General features: G+C 44.1%; 1 protein-coding gene across 11 annotated transcripts in view; it reads right to left on the bottom strand.

The window, feature by feature from the left end:
• Positions 1-20,980, bottom strand: part of EPHA5 (EPH receptor A5) — a 209,620-nt gene that overhangs the window by 33,588 nt on the left and 155,052 nt on the right. For 5 of the 11 annotated variants that reach the window (XM_056354298.1, XM_056354358.1, XM_056354375.1 and 2 more), the window contains 3 exons: positions 18,531-18,690; positions 12,903-13,008; positions 2,933-2,998 (listed from right to left, as the gene is read on the bottom strand). In XM_056354298.1, coding sequence (XP_056210273.1) covers positions 2,933-2,998; positions 12,903-13,008; positions 18,531-18,690 — 332 coding nt within the window. The remainder of the gene's footprint in view (positions 1-2,932; positions 2,999-12,902; positions 13,009-18,530; positions 18,691-20,980) is intronic. The other 6 variants (XM_056354305.1, XM_056354325.1, XM_056354368.1 and 3 more) reach the window with 3 other exon arrangements.

Raw genomic sequence — 20,980 nt, 5'->3', positions numbered from 1 at the left:
CCTAGGCAGTGATGTGGGAGAGTTTTTATATACTCCTTTTACAGGCACCGGCCAAAGCATTTCAGCATACAGCCAAGGCATTACTGGAAATGTACATGGGAACAGCATTTAGACATTCCTGATGAGGAAAGGGACCTCACCTTGCTAGATGCAGTCAATGCCATTGAACGGCTTGTGCCCTGAAGCAGCGTGCAAGCTCCCATCCCAGTCCTGCAGGGATTTATACATGTATTTCATCTCTTAAGTATGAGATAAATTAAGTCTGTGCACTTCTCTGAAACACAGACAAAATGCCACTTGCTTTTCAGGGATGAGACCTTCACTCAGAAGCACATCTTTTACAATAAATCAACTCTGAGGAATGCATCCAACCCATCTCAAGCTGTCATCTTACAGGAGGTTTGTGAGGACCACAAGGTTGTTGTTTACAATGGTTAGTGCTCATTTCAGACATTCCAAGATGTTAAAGTGATAAGGTTGCATATGTGTTGCAGGGCAGGACCATGTTCCACCCAGAGGAACAAACAAACATGGATCATTCCTTCTAGTCAAGATCCTGTTGCCTCAGCTCACGTCTGGAGACAATAACTTGTTCAGTAAATAGTTTTATCCTGGATAAACAACACCGATAGCAAAGAGACAGAAGCAAAAATCTACCTCTAGCAACGCTGGTCCATGTTCAGCATTTACATTTGCTGCCTGCAATCCTAGAATACATTCAGTATCACAAAACCAGGGAATATTCAAGGGACTGGTGTAAAACAAACAGGTTTTATACTGGAAGTTGTTTCCGATTTTTCTGTTCTTCCTGCTTTTTTGATGTCTATAATGAATTACTTCCATTGCACTGGACCAAACTTTCACCTGGAGTTAACTTGAAGCAACCCATGCAGGCTGGGAATCTGATTCATTCAACTCCTGTATCTACTCTCAAACTCCTGTAACTTGGAGAAGAGGATCAAAAGAGCAGAAAAAGGTCTCGAGATGACCAGCTAACACCTTTAGCTCAGTTCAGAGATACACCAGACTGGCCGGAGAGGAATCGGGGAGGTTCCTTTCCGAAGGAACTGTCCTCTCAGCTGCTTTCCCAGCCACTGCTGTCCCCTCTACACGGTGTGACCCTGCCTTGGACCTCTATTAACCTGGACGCCTTACAAAGGAAGTTTCACAATTCCAGCGGTAGTATTTTTAGCCTATAGTCTTTCCCTGCCTTTGCACTGAATGACTCCCTGCTTTCCTAAACCACCGCCAGAACAATTAAAAATAATTTAAACAAGATACCATTTCTCCCTCTCACAGGAAGCTCCCTCTGAAGTAATCTCCATAGATCTCTCCAAATAGGTTGTTGTGCCTTCCCATAGCACAGCTGATGGCGTCTGTGCCTTGAAGTCACTTTTCCCATTTCCCCCTCCCAGATTGCTGCCACATTAGTCTCTACACAGCTTAGGAGGAAACTTGCAGAGAGTGTTTTCCAGGTCAGCCAAGTCTTCCCTGTGTGTGTCTCTTCTTCATAGCCTTCCAGTCCATTCTTGGTCTCCTCTGAACAGTATTTTCCATTGTTGTCACTCTCTGGCTGGGGGTCTTGCTAAGGACATTTGAAGCATGACTCCCAGTGAGGGACTGCTTCTGCATGGTGGCACAGGCACGACAGACAACAAGAACTACGAAAAGATTTTCTTTCAGTGCAATCACTGTCAAACCAGTGGCTCGCAGGAATGACTGCATGTGTCAGAAGAACATTTTGCAGCCAAATGCTGAGCCGAGCATCCTTGCTCACTAACACTGCTCTTAAGCACTCAAAAGTCAGGAAAACCAATTTTAAAATGCTTCAACCAGAAAAAAAAAAATACTAAAAAGTCTTCTGCTGTAGGGCCTTTGTGATTTGCATTTGCAAACTCCTCGCTGGTTCAGGCCTGTCAGAGCCAAAACAGCACTAGAGGACCCCAAAACAGTCCGCCTTGGTGACTGCTGTGCCCCACAGCCAGGGGCTGCACCGTGACCCAGCTACTACCATGCAAAGCCTCAGCAGCTCCAGAAAACACAGTAGAAGAGTTTCACACCTCTCGCCCAGCTATGCTGCAAAGCCTTCCCTTTTAACAACGTGTGTGGGACGTCTTAGCGCTCCTACGGTCTCAAGCAGATATCTGATGGCAATTTCATGAGTCTCCTAGGAGGCTTAGAGAGATCTCTGCCTGCACAGATTACAGCTGATTTAGAGGCCTAAAACACATTCTCTTCAGGGAGCAACACAACTCGCATCCAGTCAAACCAACAGAAATTAAAATCACCCTTCCTTTGATTAGTTAGAAAAGAGGGGAGAGTATAAAGAGAGCAGAAACTGGCGAGGTAGGCCCAGATGGTGGCAGAATGGGGCAGCATGCAGCACAGACACGCAGCTCTCAATGCCCACAGAGATATATCCAATGCTGCCGGAGCATATCATTGGCAAACAGCATCATGTTATTGCCATGTATGTCATACATTGACATGTATGTCGATGACATACAGTTAATTTCACTGACATGCATGCTACATGCCACTAAATACCCTTCCAGTCCTGCCTGCCCCCTGCCTCCTTTCTGGAGGCAAATTACCTCTCTCAGCCCCTTTTGGTGACACGAAGCAGAATTTGATGAAGTGTCCAGCATACATGATGTTTTATTATGAGACATGACATTGCTGGTGTGGTGTCTGGATCGATCACAGCGTAACATATCAGGTTTTTTTCTCCTGGGACCCCTGTTCTTGCTGCAGACACACTCTGTTTTGGGTCACGCTGTTTCCAGTTGTTGAGATAGACAAGCAGAGTGCAGAAATTGGATGAGAAAGTGATTTCCAGGCCAATACAAGAAAGGGAGGGAGAGGCAGACTGTGCACAGAAAACATGGAGGGAGGACACGAAATAGGAGCCAGCACAGGTGGGAACACTGACCATGTTAGGCTCGGATAGGCAACAGCACGCAGAGAAGAAGCCCACCCACAGCCATGATCGCAGCAACTGAAAAGCAAACAAAAAGGCCCAGGATAAGGAATAATCCCACCACCCTGGCAAGGTGCAAATACATTCCCAACATTTTTATATGCCCTTCTTCCTTCTTATTGCAATTATTTGGACCTTTAACACCCTGGGCTGCAAGAATTTCATGGGATGGGCTACCATTGGGGAAAAAGGCCTTGGGGAGAGCATACAGATCCTGGTCCTGCAAAGCAATTAAACATGTGCTTCCTGTACTTGAGTACCACCATTAGGATTAATGGGGCCATGTACTTAAACTTAAGTACCTGCCTTGGAGCAGGCAAAGTAAATTGCATGTGCGGTTCAGTTACACTTTGTTTTTTTAAAAAAAGCACTGGATGAATGCGAGCCCTGCTTTGGCAGACCCTTATGCATGTATTCAACTCACACAGCCCTTTCCGAGTCTCCTTGTACCAGTGAAGCTTTGCATGTGTGTTACCTATCTGCAGATGCAGGACCCTGTGAGTCGTGTGGGAGCAGTCAGCCTAAATAAACTCAAAATATGGCGAGCTGAAAGGCACTGCACGCATCCACATCTTGCTTTTGAAGGCTGCTGGGCCATTACTCTAATCTAATCGGAGTATGGCTCGCCTGGCATCAGTCCATAACCCAAGGCTGGTGGCACCTCAGTAATTGCCCTTTATCCTTGTCAGAGAACTTGCATAGACCATTTTTCTGTTACCAAATCTATTAAGGTAATTCATCCTGGAAAAGAACATAGTGCAGAAGAAACAACAGAAAGAACTTCAGTGTGATATACAATTGGGAGCCCAACAGTGCAGACATAACCTGGTTAAAGTCAGCTGAAGATCTCACTCATCATTTCTTCTCAAATCATCATAACATGTTTTTCTTGAAAAAAAATTGTGTCCATCAGATTTTTATCAAGTATAACTTACAATGACTAAACACATTAGAATAGCCTGTTTAGACAAAATTAACATTCTGCAACTGCAATGCCTTAAATTATGATGCAAAATAACTTCAGGCATGCAATGATTTATAGAATTATATACTGGATTATGTGCTTACTTAAATTAGAACTGGTGAAGAATGTCTCTCTAAGCTACTTTTGCATCAGCAAAACAACTTGCTAACATTTTCTAAACAGTGATGCCAATATTTTTTTACTATAATTGACAGCATTTCATAATGCCCCATCTTCTGCAATCATACTAATAGGGGAGCAGCTCAGCTATCACTAAACCTCTCCACTGACCCAAGTTAAAACCAGAGGTCCAAAAGTACACAAAGGGAACCCAAGAACTATATATTTTGAGTCAATTATGCCATTTTCTGGGTTTAACCTTGCAGGATTTGAGCCCAGCGAACTGCTATGCCTCCAGAAGATCACTGTGGCTGTGACAACTTAGCTTACATTTTAGCTAGGAGGCTCTTTCCCCCCAGGCATTTTCTAACGGTTGCTGCCACCAGACCTTCCCTCGCTACTCAGCATGCAAAGTCAGAGTTTTTGGAACAACAGTTCAATTAACCTGAAAAGCAACAGATTCCTTAAAATGAAAAGAGCTCACTGTTTTTTTAAACAAAGAAAACTCTTTGAGTACCTCATCAGCAACTGGGCTGCTCCGACACAAAATCAGCCCCCTGCACTGAAAGCAGAGTGCTTCAGATCTCCCTTGCTCCTCTTTACAGGGAAGAAAAACATGCTCAAGTGCAAGGGAAATATGCCTCAATGCAGCCTTACTCCTGCACATCCATCACATAATGCTGTGCACTTAGGGTCAAAATACTCAGAGGTGTAACATTAGGGGAATCTAAAGCTCTTAGAACCAAACTGAACTGGATCACCAGACAACAAAATTCACTTTCCAGTCCCAGGAGTGCTTGGATAGGTAACTGAATGGACTACTTGGCCTGAACAGTTAGGGCAATGGAAGGTTTATTACAGCTTGTGTGAAAAGAATGCCTTGATTTGGCAGATAAACTTCAGAATATAAAAATTCTGAGGCAAATAAAACTGGATGTTAAACTCCAGCAAACCCACTGTGCCCTCATGGCCACCACGCATTTGGGTGCTGACGACTTTTAGGAGGGGCAGATCTTCCCCGTCTCTTTGTTCCACACAGGGCTTTCTCAGTCTAGAAACCGAGGATCTGAAAGCAAACACTTTGCAGATGAGATTAAATGCTGTGGCAGGATAAGAGATAGCCGCTCAATGAAATACATCCAGACCTCTCCAGGGTTTTAAGATCTTTAGCCAGCAAGCTGACCTGTATCGCAGAGCAGTCAAGAGTTGAACCGAGCACTGTATACATCAAAATTATCTGCAAAGTCTCCTCTAGCCTCACTGAATCAACCAGCAGACTACAAGGACAGCTTGTGGGGGCTGCCCATGGCTCCAGCTGTCAGTCAGGACCCCCTTCAGTTTGCTGCAGGTTAACAGGTGACACATCCATGTAATGGTGAAGGCTATTGAAAAAACACCTGCAGCATTAAATCCCCTTTGCTTGAAAAGAACAAGATGCTGAGGTGGCGGCATCCGCAAAAGTCAAGCTGGTTTGAAACAAGGTGTGACTTCTGCTTCAAGCCCTGGCTTCAAGGACCAGCCTGCAGATGGGCAGAGACAACAAAGAGGATCCTGGAGATACAGCAGCACCTCCTGGACCTCTGTGGCCTCCTGGAACTGTCCCACTTCTTGGCTAGATCAACCCTGCCACTCTTGGTTATCTCAGGCACACAAAGATGACACTACTCCAGTTCTAGCAAAGGTGACCCCCATAATGCCTGTGTGGCTTGCAAACCCAACTTTCCAGAGAGCAAACTGTAATAAACCTGTGCTAGGAGGACTTATCAACACTCTTGGCATTGTTTCAAAACCCTGGGCTACATGCTTTGTTAATGAAATGTATACGATGGCCCCAACAACTATGCCTGCAACCAATGTAATTAATTTACCACAAGTCTGCAGATGACCCAGAGAGCATTCAGAATTAAACTACATTTCCAGTGGCCATATAGATCTCTGAGAGGCTCTGCCTCATATAGCTGTGGTTTTTAAGAGTTCTAAGTTGAAGACTTGGAGTCATGATAAATGAAAGCCTCGTTTGTTACTTTTAATAAGCTGCTCTAATGGGATGTTCTTCAGAAGCTTGCAATTAAAGACTGAAATATTTGAGGGTGCCTGGAAAGATTTTTCTAATCCTTCACACAGCCTTGAGCGATGGCAATGATTGCTTCCTGCATCTCCAGGTCAGGAGGCCAGCACCGCACCTAGTACTTCATGAGTCAACATGCTTGCTTCAAACATCAGTGGAGCAGCATTACACCCTGTGAGCTGCTAGGAGTACATTCCTGCTTTGCTCAGAACTATATGAATGCTTTAGGAGTCACCTTCTCTTCCTGCTGAGCTACACCTAGATCACGTGTTAAAGCATGGCTCTGCGCTGCTCTAGAATAACTGAGAATGCAGAGGCCCGAGCAGACTGTACCTGTGCAGTCACTACGGGGAAGGACAGCAAAGCTTCCAGGGAAAAGAACTGCACTTGGAAAGACCTCTGGCATTATACTTTGCTATGTCCAAGCTGAAAGAAAGTACAGACACCCTTTTCTCTAGGTGAGAGGCCAAGTGCCACAACATGGCATGTCCCCAGGAGAGGTCACACTTCCTATTTCTAGCATTCAAAGCAAGGTAAAACATCCACACATTCAGAAGTCCAGACGGATGACTGATTTTTTTTCTTCATCCCCTACCCACTCCACAGCCAAGAGAAGACACTGTAATACCCCAATTTAAAACACTACTTACGCATGGGGCTTTCACCAGTGCATAGCAGGAGCCTGGAGCTGCTACCACTGGTCAGGCTCCATTTTCAGCTTGAAGGGCAGCCCAGTTCCCTTCCTGAAGTGGAAATGGGAATTGCACAATGCTGTCAAATGGATCATCTGAAGAACGAAGGTGAGGAGCTTTCGTCACTGACTGCTGCACTGCCCCACATTTCCCCTATTCAGACAAATCTTACGCCCGCTGCTTATCTGTTCATGACAATCCTCCTGCCCCATTCCCTCGGCTGCTGCCAGAGTAACTCAGAAATGATGCTTTCAAGGGCAATGCTTCATGGGCTTGGAGCTTAATTACAGATGTGGTCAATTCCCACCTCCTGTCTGGGCCAAAGTCATCTGAAGGCAGATCAGCCCAGGTCCCTAAATCCTCCTTGAAACTGCAGCAGCTCAGACTGGCTTGCAGAGCCCAATGTGTTTGCACAGAAGTACTAACCCAAAAAGTGTTTAGAATAAAAAAAGTAAAAAGGTGTTGGAGCAGTCAAATTTGCCAAGCTGATCTAGGCAGGATGCTAAAGATGGGGATTACAGGCAGCACATTTCCACACTGGCCCTGGGAAGGCATCAGCCTGTGCAGAAGGAGGCACTGGAGCCCCTTTTTTCAGAGGGACCCTGTACACCAATGCTGCTAACAATCCTCTCTGGGAAAACATACCATCACAGCGCAAAGAGGCTGGTAACACAATGGAGGTAGTAAAGACCTTGTCCTGAACAGAAGCAGGACCAGACTCTGCCTGCTCTTGGTGGATGGGAATTTTGACTTGGCAGAGCAATAGCTTCTCCAACAAAATCCTTCCTCTTGTCAGGTGAATTGTGGGGAATATTTGGCAGTAGGCACCATCATAAAGTGGCTACAAATCACGGGAGACAATATCCTGTAGGAAGAAGGAAGAGCAGGCAAGAATGTAGAGATAAAAGCCCTTTAAAAAGTCACAACTAACAAAAATTGTGACTCATGCTGGAAAAATTCTCTATGAAAAATGTTATCTACAAACCGTCTCCTGTTTCCTACGGAAATGTCGAAAAAGCAAACTATTTTAAGCCCTGACACATCTTGGAAAATAGGATGGGGGGGGAGGTTGTGGAATAATTAATCCATTTTGACCTTCCACATCACAGAAGGTTGCAAACGCTGGCTCAGGACCTAGGATATACACCACAATCCTTTCACCCTCTCTACTCCCTGAAAGTCACTTTTTAACAAGATGCACATACTTGTGTCCAGAAAGTAGCCCTCTGCCACCGCAGGGGCTGATATTTAAAAGTCTAAATCAGCTAAGGTCAAGGATGGATACTCTGGTGCAGAAGCCTCTAATTGCCAATATCCAGGTGGCAAGATTTGTCTTTGCTTTGCCTTCTGAAGGCTAGTTCCTTTCTAAAAAGAGACTTTCTATATATGCATGACACAGGGAGAGGGGCAGATTTTTGTTGCTTCAAATCTATTTTTTTCTTAAGTTCTATAAAAAGCTCCCTCTGGTTCTTTGGAAGATCACTTGAGATGGAAAGGTCATCCATAATGGGTAGCTGGCTATAAATGCAGATGCACAATACACCTCCTAGTTATTCTGGGCAGCTTTTGCAAACATGCACAGCACTGACCTAATAGCATCCCCATTTTGCTCTGTTAGAAGTCCATGCCTTTGTTTAGTGTTACAAAGCTCAAATGCTTGGGGGACCAGAACCTCTTAACACTCACCCTAAGACCCCATCAGTTTTGCAAACAAGGCTTGGTTTGAAGGACAGAAAAGGGGAAACTGCTCTGAAGCAGTAGGTCTCCTGCGGTGATGCAAGTTGAGGCGGACTTAAAAGAAACACTATGTCTGCGTGGCTGGGTTCGGACAAAATGGCCTTTATTGTTTATACAAACCATTTATATATCTTAGTGCAGGTGTCTAAACCTGATAGACACCTGATAGGTTTTTGTGTCCTTCTTCTTGCTTGTTATTTGCTGTTGCTGTAGGTGCCCGTATGCTGCAGTTCTAAGTTCCGATTCTTCACACCCTGTTTACATACCTGACAATCTGTGGCTGTCTTAAAGGTACACAGCTAAGTCTTTGAGGTCAACTAACTTATCTGCAGATCCGCTGCAGACCCCAACAGTCTCCTTCCCAGGTTGATGCAAACTTGGCTTCCTATGTCATTTTGTAGGAAGAAAGTGGCTGATGCCACAATAATGACTGTGGCACATTATTACTCCTTGCAAGACGGACAGCAAAGATCTTTGTGACTGGCATTGTCTGGCACAGAGTGTAAAACAAAAGTCTCTAATGGTTTTAGATTAATATATACCTCAATTGGGAACAACGATGCCAAGCAGCATCTAGTTCAAGCATTGCTAGGAAAGTAAAATTTATAGCCTTGCTCTATCTGAAAATGCATTGCACTTTCAAGAAGAACACATAATCCTAACAAAACAAAGATAATAACAAATCCATGTTCTTTAATTCAATGCTTCTAGCTGGTTTAATAATAGATTTTCAATCCACTTCTCTTTTTTTGCTGAGACAACTACAGTCTGATTTAGTGAATCTCTTTGATTTGTAATCCTGATCGTTATATTATTAATATGCCCTTGATGCAAAGAGCAGGATAACTTAAAAGTGATCAGCTATTTTGCTTGGCATTTATGACCTTGGTCAGAGGACACATTATTTACAGGGAGAGTTTTCTGGAGCATCTGCAAGTAAATCAGCTCTGAAATGCAGCTTAATTGTTTAAGGCAAAGCACATTTTGTTTCAAATTCCCAGGAACCTCCAGCTTCAGACACAAAGTGCATTTCCACAGATGGATGCTGGCCTGTGGAAATGCCACCGTGATTACCATTCAGCTGACCTTTGGTGTAGGGCCAGCTGCCAATGGAAAATGCCATGCTGTTACTTACATTCGTTCAAAAGAAGCAAGAAAACTGTAGACATACTTAAAAGCAAAAAAAAAAAAAAGGGGGGGGGAAGAGCTGTGGAAACTTCTGCCTCTGGGAACCTAGCAGAAAATAAAAAGCTTGTGGAGCACAGCAAACTCCTGAATCCTATGGCTGGGAAACTACTTTCCGAGCTGCCAAGAGCGGGAGGACATCCCCTTCTCACCACAGAACTGCTCTCAACCCCCTGCTCACTTCAGCCCAGCACTTGGGAGGATAGGTGCAAAGAGGTGCCATACAGCATCCTAGGGAGGAATATCCTAATTCTGAGGTTCCCAGGGCCTCCCAGGGAGCCTGGGAACAACATGGAGCCAGCAATGAGGAACCTCTTTGCAGGAACCAGCCAGGCTATGTCCTCAGTGCTGCACAGCAAGAGGGTTCTTCTTGGCTTTGCTGCTGGGCAGTACCTGCTTCCTACATTAGCAGAAAAGACAGAGCCTGGGCTTTGCACAGCTTACTTGGTGTGGAAAGCAGTGGTGATTCCAGCTGGAGCAGCTCCTGGAGTTCAAAATGTCTGTTTTTCTAAAAGCAAGTATGGGAAAGAATTAGGAAAGGAAATTTAACCCCCTGGAACCAGGCACTGGAACAACATCACCACTCTAAAGATACAGGGAAGTGTCTTCCAGAAACAGGTTAACAGCTTCAGAAAGGAATTATCCCATGACTTGGAATGCGTTTATCGACCCCGCGGTGTCACAGCAGGAGATTCACTCCACAAATTGTCTCAAAATCATATCCAAGGCAAAGCAGCGTGAGTGACACACTTCAGCGGCATCTCTGCTGCTTCCAAACAGGAGCAATTTTTTTGTTTTGCTTTGTTTAATTTCAAATTGGCTGTCAGCTTCCTGGGCTTCTGGGGTGTATTTTTCTGTTCTCATGAGTCACTCAACACACTAGACAGGCTTTAAAATTCACGGGAACTCAAAGTGGCCAAGAAGCTCTGTGGTTTTGAAGCCATTTCTCTAACAATGGATCAAAACTTGGCGCTCCACCACCTCCATCTGAGGTACTGCATTCTTCCCAGTTTAGCAGAAGGGTTGAAAAGGTAAAAACAGACCAAAAGCTCAGTTCCCTGTGCCTACCCCTTCCCATACACCCAGTGTGGCACCAAGGAGAAGTTCCCAGTAACCTGCAGCTGCCCTGGGGTCCATGGAGAGAGGCGTGCATACAAGGTAGGAGGATTAAGGCAGCAGCAGAGGTGGTACTAAAACTAGCCAAAGGAGACAAGGGCTTTTATAAACATGCCAAGATGTAAAGAGCCAAGAGGAAGCACATCTTGGAAAGCCCATTAGGGCAAAGGACAGAAAGACATAACTAACAAGAATTGCTGACAAATGGCTGCGGCTTTGCAACTGCTTGCTCAGACCAGAGAGGGTAACAGCAAAAAGGAGACCTGCAAGGGCACGTCCTCCCCAAAGGGGTCCTGAGTGCTTGGCAGCAACTGTGGGAAGAGCAAGAGCTGCTGGTTGCCACACAGTTGCAATTCCTTATGGCCATAGAGGAACATATATCCTTCCACCTGCAATGCACCCCCCCCCACCCCTCCTTGCAGAGGTGCCAGGCTACATCCATAGCTTGCCTAAGGCTGCGTGTGCATCCTCCTCTTTGCATTGATACAAGGACACATCTAGGCTGGGGGAGGCCAAGGTCCACATCCCCCCACATCTGTTCAAGGAGGGATTTGACTCAAAACCTCCAGCCTTTAAGGAGAGACTTGAACTCCTGCCTACAGTGTTCAGAGCCAAGTCTTTCTGGCTACAGCTTTCCTGCAGCCCCCGGTGTGAATGGCCCGTAGCCATTCACTGCCCCCCACCGCTGCATGCTTCTTGTGCAGACAGGAGCATTTACTTGCCCATTTTTAAGCCCAACAAATCACTCAAAGCAGATGACAGGAACTCTTAACGGCTGAGCTGAAAGAGACTGTCAGTCTCTGACCTTGAGTGGAGATGAGTCTGGCAGCACACTTACCTTTTAAGACAGGAAATAACTGTGTCCTTCCATGGATGCCTTACGCCTGGGGACAGAGCTGCTCAGCCTGGCTGGATTTCACCGTGCCGCCTTCACAGACTGATACCCTACCTCCTCTGGGAAATAAGACCCTCAGCCAATATGTTCGGTATCAGCACAGTTCCTCTGTGAGTATCTTATAGCTACTCTTAACATTTAAAATATCCTGTAATTTACAGCCACCTTGCTAGACCCGAGTTTAAGAAAAGACCTGTATCGTGAAAGCAACAGTGGGCTGATGGGAACCTTAGAAGCATAAATGTTTACTTTGCACTGAAAAAAAAAATCAGCCTTATCAATAGATGCACGTCCCACTGCTTTGCATGAAGACTGTTGCATCGTTTGACTATGCCATTGAAAAATGGTATTAATACACAGGCAGTATATGAAAAAAGTGCCTTGCGTGCTGGCTGCTACACAAGTTTAGTGCCAGAGTACAAACTGATCCTGATACAAACCAGATTTCCTCCCAATACCACAATCCCTTGTCCACCAACAAGTTCCATCAACTTCCATTAGAGCTGTCAAAGATTGTATAGACCAGGCCTTCACCACTTGCCTACATTTAAGCACATGAGAAATCAATGGAATCGCTTGATAGTTTGAAACTGAGTATCTCCTTCCATGGGGGGAGCTCTCTGTATAATTTACTAGTGCATGGGGAACACATTAGCGTCCTACACATGAGAAATGAAATCCAGATCTGACCAAAACTCGGGGCATTTGGCCATTCTGTTGGGTTTCTTCTCTTTTTATTTGCAACTGTTGCAGTGTTTTGCTGAAGTCAAGTTTTGTCTGTGAACAAAGGCCATTGTGAGCTCTGAGTGTAAACATACGGGCTCCAGGATATTTTACCTGTAACAACATGTTCCGCTTATTTTTAAAGGAATGTAAAAACACTCCTGTGAGAATCAAGTCGAATAATCAGGGCCAGTCTATACAGAGATGAAAAACATTGGGAAGTGAACGACATCTGCGAACGAGCCTTAGTCATTCCTGCCTGTCCAAACAGATCAATCATCCCACCCTCGTGCTGCTTTACAGCGCTACTGCTCGACAGCTTTGCTCACATGCTGCTTTCACCTAAATCTCACCAATCAGCTGGTCAGATAGAAGTTATTACAAAAGTTGGATAAGTATAAATACACAGCTTCTTCTCTTACCTTCCGCTGAGAAGGAAACCGATAACAACAGCTAGCAGAATGACTCCCACTGTTACAGACACAACAATTATAGGAATCTGGCTCTGGTCGCTGGATGCAGCTACTGCTGAGATGAGAAACAGAAAATGGAGATTAAGGTTAAAACAATAGTCAGCACTCACACGAGTCTTTCTAACAAGGCTGTCAGCAAGGTTTCAAGTCTTACCAGTTCATTTCTTCTTTTACAGTTTGTGTTTTCCCCCCTTTGCTGCCTGTTTCTAGTTTGGAAAGGAAATGGGGGGAAAGAAACCTAAAACACATGCAAACCCAAGCCAAAACCCCAACAAAATTGCATCTCATCATTGAATTCAGAAACCAAAGTGTTGCAGAACACAGCCGCTGAGTTTGCAAACTCAGGTTTGTCTTCCTGGGTTAGCTGCATTAAAAATCTCAGAAATAAAGGACAAAACCCCAGCAGCTTCCCATATGCAGAGAGAACATTTATGGAATGTTATTGTTAAGAGACATAAGCAAGATCTCTGAGATATGAGCAGCATTATGTGCACTTCAAAAAGCTATAAACAATTAAAAGCTTCCTGTGGCATCTATACTACACGGCCAGAAGATGCCCTCTGTAGAATAGGAATTTGCTAAGACACATACACTGGTTGGTCCTTTTATCAGCCAAGGGAAGCAGAACTCTTCCAGCCCATGCCTTGTAAAAAGCCTTCTGGCCAAAAGGCAGGAGATGCGTCCTGTGATAAAGATGCTAGCGGAAAGGTCAGGAAAGCTGTTAGAGAACAGGGGTTTGCTACAGGTTAAGTAAGACCAGGTCAGCAAGCTCCTGCAGCCTGTAAAACGGAAATGCTAACACCACTCGTATCTTGTTCATCTGCTTTCCACTGCAGGGGAAGGCACCCACATCTCCCCATGGGTCTGCACATGGGGTTCCCAAGCAGGAATGAAAAAGCCTTCTCACCCTGCCCTCTTTGCTGCCAGTTTATTTAATTGCATATATATTTAACCACCCCGGGGTATAAAACTGGCTTTCTCCCCGCAAAACCCAGCTCCCAGGCACAGGCACTGCTGCCATGCGGGGAAAAACCTCATTATAGCTCCTACCCTTGTGCCAGCCCCGGCTGAAGCTTCATCCACCCCGGGGAGCAGCAAGAATCAATTTCACACTGAAGAAGCCTTTAACTAAATGACTGAAGTGAAAAGGGCTCCTTAGCACAAGGATTAACTTTATGGAGGCTATAAAATAACGGAATATAGTCCCATATTAATTGTTAAAAGTTAGGTCGAAAAGGTATGGCATTAAACGTTGATCTGCAATGGGTTTCAAGTAGCTCCTCATACAGGAGCTCTCCAGCGCTCAACGGCGAGTGGCACGGACCTGCTACAGCAATGTAAATGATTTCAGAAGGATTGGCCGCGATACATTAAATATTTAATGTTAACTGCTCCAAACCCATGCCATCATCCAGAGATTTTATTAGCCTCACAAATTTATGGAGGCTCCTTAAGATGATGTTTTATTGCTTTCTTGACAAAATAATTAAAAAGAAAAACATTTAAAGGAGAACATTAAGCTGTGACTGGTGATTTTTTGCACAGCTCAAGGGATGGGGAAATGAGATAAAACTGGGACCTACGACAGCTAAAAAGCCTGAATTCATAAGCCGAGCTGGGACCTTGCTGCCATTTAAAGCCAGGGGGGACTTGTGTTAGCCCTCCTCAACTTGGTGACATGTTCCCACTCCCATCCAGCTGACCAGCTGGATTAGCTCACCAATCCAGCTGAAAACCAGCTTTTGGCAAGGTTAGTTTTATCAGTTTAGACGAGCTTGGTGGCATTTGGAAAGGAGGTCAGCAGCAAGTGGATACACCTAGCAACAGCTTCCGCCCAAATAGAAAACTTCTGCTGAAAAATGCAGCATTGGCTGCATTGCTGTGCTTTGCAGAATTGCAGATGCCTGCAGTAGTATGTAAAAAAACCCCAAAATTTGGAAAAAAAGAGAAAAATTCAAAACAAGTTATGGCTTCCCCCTCCCTTGCATCTCTCAGGCTGTTGTTTCATATTTCCCCAAAGTATATTAAAAATAACTTTACAGAAACCTTTGAACTGGAAACAAAACCTGTTGTTAGGTCCAAACAATTATGGAGGCTGGCTTTGATTCTCACAACAGTCACTGAAAGGTTTTCATCTGTTCTTGAATTAAAATAATTTGCTTTGGCTCTAACAAGAGTTTCAGATCTGAACTCCGATGTAGCAGTGAGATTTCGATCTGTGCTTGCTTTCAAATTCCCTGGGATGTGCAAGAAAGCACTGTGAGTCTGGTCACACTCCTGGCCCTAATATTGACTTTATATAGGGCCCTGGGGGAAAAAAAATAAATAACTGCTTTTTAAAATGTTTTAAATATCAAGTGGAGCTGCGTTTTACATGATACTGAAGCTTACATTGCATTTCTGCTCTACTAAGCGTTTAAACGTCTGGTTAAGTTCTGCTTCACCCAGAACTCAAGTCCAACAGAGTAACAGTTCCCAGATCCTGAACTGGGGACCATGCAGTAGATATTCCTCCAACTATGCCAGCAGCTCCTTAGTATCAGAGATGTACCTACTCCTCTGCCTTTAAAACGCTAAAAAGACTGGGGTGCAGACTCAAGGGATTTAAAGGTGTTACCACATGATGTTTGCAAAAAATATCCTGATTAATGCATATACTTACATGATAGGCTTTATGGAAGTGCTGTTATTTTTGGACCAGGATCATAGGTACCCAAGCACTTGATCAAGTGTGTATATATTTCATGTATTATTTATTAACAGTCTGGAACACTATTACTCAAATGACTCTAAACTAGAAAATTTCCAAATGCAAGCAAAATTTCCTTAGTATGATATAGAATAATTTTTGGCATAACATGATTTTGTTGCTACTTGTAGGGCACAATTAATGATTAATACAATAAGAAATACATTAAATAGACCATTCTTCTTGCATTAATGTTTGTATTGTGATGCAATTTGCACTGTTATTTCAATCACTGGCTCCACAGCTACATCTGTATGTGTATAATGATTCTTTTAAAATCTATTATGGCTTCAGAAGTAGTGTGCATTGAAAAGGCAACTGGGCATCTTCTTCTCAAAGATGATGAATTTTAAATGAACAGGAGTAACAGTAATCAAAATATTGAAAAATTGAAATTTCCAAGGAAAACATACAGAAAATAGACTCTTTCTCACTGGAATGAACAGAATATTTCCACCAAAAAATCTCTCTTCCATGCAAACAGTATAAAAAATTATACAAACTGAAACAGAGAAGACATATTTTCTGAGGGAGACAATTATATTTGACACCTCTGCAAAAATTTGGTAATTGGGACAATAAGAATTTCTCCACAGCTGTGCCTGAACACTGGGGAAAGAGCAGCTGAGCTTCTGCATGCCTCAGGAGTTCACTCTGCCACAAAATATCCAGAATCCAGACCTGGATGATCAGATTCATTTAAAAACAAAAAACAACACCCCCCCCCCCAAAAAAAAAACCACAAACAAACAACAAAAAAACCCCGAACACCACAACAAAAAAACCTACCCTAAAACCATATTAAGTTTGTGACAGGCCAAGCAAAAGCCCTGTACGGGCAGTGCACATTTTTCCCATTTTTGATCACAAGTCAAATTCCTTTCCTTGAGGCTGTGGCATCAGCAGCCAACAGGAAACCATCTTTTAGCTCAACAGGAACCACACCAAAATATGCAAATGCGAGTTCAATTCTTCCCCTTCCAGAGATGCACCATTTCAGGGATTTTTCTCCAGATGCAGATATTTAAGAGAGCTCAGCATTCTCTGCAGACAGTCATTAAGAGGTGTGGAGGACTAGGTTCCAGCCCCTCTTTCCCTCCTGAGCGGGGAGGACAGGTCCTTTCTTGCATCAGCTCTCATAAATACAGGATTTTTCTAAGTAGGGAACACTATGAATTTCTGGAGCCTGAAGGCCTCCTGACTTCACCTGCTGCCTCACCACGTGAGTTGAGGAAGCAAGGACAGGAGAGGTGCCTGAGGACTGGAGGAAGCCAATGTCACTCCAGTCTTCAACAAGGGCAAGAAGGAGGGCCCAGGAAACTACAGGCTGGTCAGCCTCACCTCCATCCCTGGAAAGGTGATGGAACAGCTCATCCTGGAGGTCATCTGTAAGCACGTGGAGGAAAAGAAGGTTATCAAGCAACAGTCATCATGGATTCAACTAAGAGGAAATCATGCCTGACCAACCTGAGAGCCTTCTATGACGGAATGACTATCTGGGCAGATGAAGGGAGGGAGGTGGATGTTGTCTCCCTTGAGCTTAGCAAGGCTTTGGACACTGTCTCCCACAACATCCTCATAGGTAAGCTCAGGAAGTGTGGGTTAGATGGGTAGACAGTGAGGTGGATTGAGAACGGGCTGAATGGCAGAGCTCAGAGGGTTGTGATAAACAGCACAGAGTCTGGCTGGAGGCCTGTAGCTACTGGTGTTCCCAGGGGTCAGTGCTGGGTCCACTCTTGTCAACTTTTCATCAGTGACCTGGATGAGGGGCCCGAGTGCACCCTCAGCAAGTTTCCTGATGATACAAAACTGGGGGGAGCAGCTGATACACCAGCAGGCTGCGCTGCCATTCAGTGAGACCTGGACAGGCTGGAGAGCTGGGTGGAGAGGGGCTTAATAAAGTTCAATAAAGGCAAGTATAAAGTCCTGCACCCGGGGAGGAACAACCCCCTGCACCAGCACAGACTAGGGGCTGACCTGCTGGAAGGCAGCTCTGTGGAGAAGGACCTGGCAGTTCTGGTGGACAGCAAGCTGCCCATGAGGCAGCTGTGTGCCCCTGTGGCCAAGAAGGGGATCCTGGGGTGCATTAGGAGGAGTGTGGCCAGCAGGTTGAGCGAGCTTATCCTCCCCCTCTACTCCTCTGCTCTGCAATGGTGAGGCCTCATCTGGAGTGCTGTGTCCAGTTGTGGGCTCTCCAGTTCAAGAGAGACAGGGAACTACTGGAGAGGGTCCAAAGATGATCAGGGGACTGCAGCATCTCCCTTCTGAGGAAAGGCTGAGGGGGCTGGGCCTGTTTATCCTGGAGAACAGAGGACTGAGAGGAGATCTTAGCAATGCATGCAAATACCTTAAGGGCGAGTGTCGAGAGGGTGGAGCCAGGCTCCTTTCAGTGGTGCCCACTGACAGAAGGGGCAATGTGCACAAAGTGAAACACAGGAGGTTCCACCTGAATATGAGGAAGAACATCTTTACCTTGAGGGTGATGGAGCATGGAACAGGCTGCCCAGAGAGGTTGTGGAGTCTCCTTCTCTGGAGACCTTGAAAACCTGCCTGGACATGACTTTGTGCAACCTGCTCTAGGTGAACCTGCTTTAGCAGGGCAATTGGACTAGATGATCTCCAGAGGTCCTTTCCAACCCCGGCCATTCTGTGGTTCTGTGTGATTCTGTGTTAGCCTGTCCAGTACACAGTCATGATGTGCTTGATATTTCCAAAGTCAATGGATAAGGCCAGGACAAGGAAGAGTTCTTTGTAAAGGCATCGATCCCCTGACTCATTTCTGGTAACCATTCCAGAGACATGGGCTGACAGTAATTAAAAGGACTTACACACTGGGCTGGTTTCAAACTCAAATCTTCGGCTGAAGCCACCGTAGCCAGCAGCTGTCCGGGCTCGGATCTGGAAGATGTACGCTGAGCCTGGTTTCAAGCCATCTGCTGTAATCGTCGTCTCTTTGGATTTGATGATGGTGTAGCTCATCTCCTGGTCCTTTTCCCACCCCACCCCCCAGAAAAAAACAACAATGTTCAAACAGACAAATAGTGACTCTCACAGAAGACAGATTCTTAACAATGCCCACAGCAACGTTACAAAAGGTGACTCGAATATGCATTTTTGAGGATCTCTTTTCTCAACTCCCCCCTTCTGAAGGCCCTTTCTGCAGTACAAAATGTGAGATCTGATTTTCTCTTTTATAATCAGTTACTCTAGGAGGTATGAAACAGAGCAGAGGGACTTTCCACCCATAAATGACAATACGGGGACCAAACTGGCATCTGCAGTAGGAGCAGCTTTCCATAGTTTGGGATGTAAACAGCCCAGGGCAATAGAAAGGTTCATCCTTTAAAGATCAGTCCGAAGGCATGGGGAAGGGGGGGGAGAGGAAGAAGGTCCCATTGCCTTGGAAAGGGGTTTTACTTTATACCAAAATGACTTCCCAGTAATGTAATTAGGCCTAAAAGAGAATATTATATTGCACATTGTACAACTTCAGGCTGGCATTTCTAGAGCCATGAATTAGACCTTGGGAAGGGTAAAAAGACCCAAACTTCCAGAAAAATACCTAATTTTGCATTGTTCTTCTAAAGCAACGAACTTGAAGAAAAATTGCTGAAATAAATCTTCATTTACATCAGTTTCTAATGCAAAAGAGTTCCAGTTATTTGATTAAAATTTCACTGAAATGCTTGGTAATTACTCTTAGAATTATTTACTGTAACATATAATCTAGACAAGAGCTCATAAATTAAGGTCTACAAACTTGGAAACTGCTTTTTATTCACAATATCCTCTCAGATGCAAATTATTATGAGGTTAACAGGAATTCTTAGTAATTCCCTATGAAGATTTCTACATAGCTAGTAGGATCTGAACTGATTTTTCTTTTTTCATTTTGATTTAATGGGCAACTTCCCATAGACAGTAATATGCCTGGATAAGGCCTTGAGAATCTCCAAATGTAGGATTACAGGTTTTTCATTGAAGCCTGGAGCTACGCAAGACTGTTTTTGGAGGGGGTATATGTGTGTGTATGCCTTTTTTTTTCCTGTTAAGGAGCAATTTCTCTTAAAAGAAAGCAATCTGACAAAACTCCATTTTCCAAAACCTTTAATAAAGACCACTTTCATCCCTTGGAAATGAACACTGCAAATCTACCCTTACAAAGGGCTGAAAACTGAGAATATATAAATGACAGTAGCAACAAACAAGAAAAATTAAGGATGACACCCAAAATTCAAATCAATGACTGATTAAAAAGCAGTAAGTGAATATTAGGTCACATCCTTACTTGTTAGGTTTTCAATACACTGTTGGCTTCTGCAAACATTTAAACACTTGAGCTTTCCTATGAAAAACACTCAGTTTCGTTATCAGCCTGAACGAAATAAATCAAGACAGCAAAAACTCAGACTGGCTGTAGCTACCTCCCCATGAAGGACCTGCACTTGAAGAACTGTTTACTGAAGCTACTTGAGACTAGTTCTGGATCACAAATACAACGTTTTAAGCTCCCCCTCCCACTGATTTGTTTGAAAACAAAGTAAAATGAAAATATATATGGGGTTTTTTTTGCTTTTATTATTTGCTCGTTATCAAGGTTTCTAGAGCCCAACCTTCCTAGGCCATTCCACAGTAAGGATTCAATGTGTCATAATGGTTAATCAAACAAGTTAATAAAATAATCAGTCATGGATTATTTCCAGCAATAGCATAACCTGATTCTTGCTTTGTTTTTTAATCCTTTTGAAAGCTTCAGCCCTACTTAAGCCACTCACACATCTTGTGTCCTAGCCCAAGCTCCCTCATCTGCAAAAATAATGTTGATTTTATCCTGATACAGCGGAAAGAATTTCAGAAATCTTCTGCTTGCATGGACTGCTTGAGCAGATCCTTCCCATGGTCAGAGAAAGAAGGGAGGAGGAGGAAAGACCTAGTCCTGGTCCATGTTGAGTGGTTTCACCTGGGCCATAGACAGAACTAATGGAAGATTAAATATTTTAAAATAGAAATTCAACCCTCCAAACCAGTGAATTATGACTCAATTTAATTATTTTCATCTTGTTTTCATGTAGAAAGCCTGACTGTTTCAGAAGTAAGAACACCTTACAATCCCAGCTAAGGCAAGAATCTGCTATTCAGTCAACTGCAAACCTGATTTTTAGAAATGTAAAACTTCCAAAGATCTAAGGCCGCATCACTTAAAAGATGCTATTCAGACAAAGCACATTTGTTACCATTTTCCTTCAAACTGCATTAATTTTGCCAGAAGAGAACAAGT

The sequence above is a fragment of the Falco biarmicus genome, chromosome 1 (genome assembly GCF_023638135.1).
Source record: "Falco biarmicus isolate bFalBia1 chromosome 1, bFalBia1.pri, whole genome shotgun sequence".
NCBI classification, from domain to species: Eukaryota; Metazoa; Chordata; class Aves; order Falconiformes; family Falconidae; genus Falco; species Falco biarmicus.
This window is presented reverse-complemented; position numbering and strand designations above follow the sequence as displayed.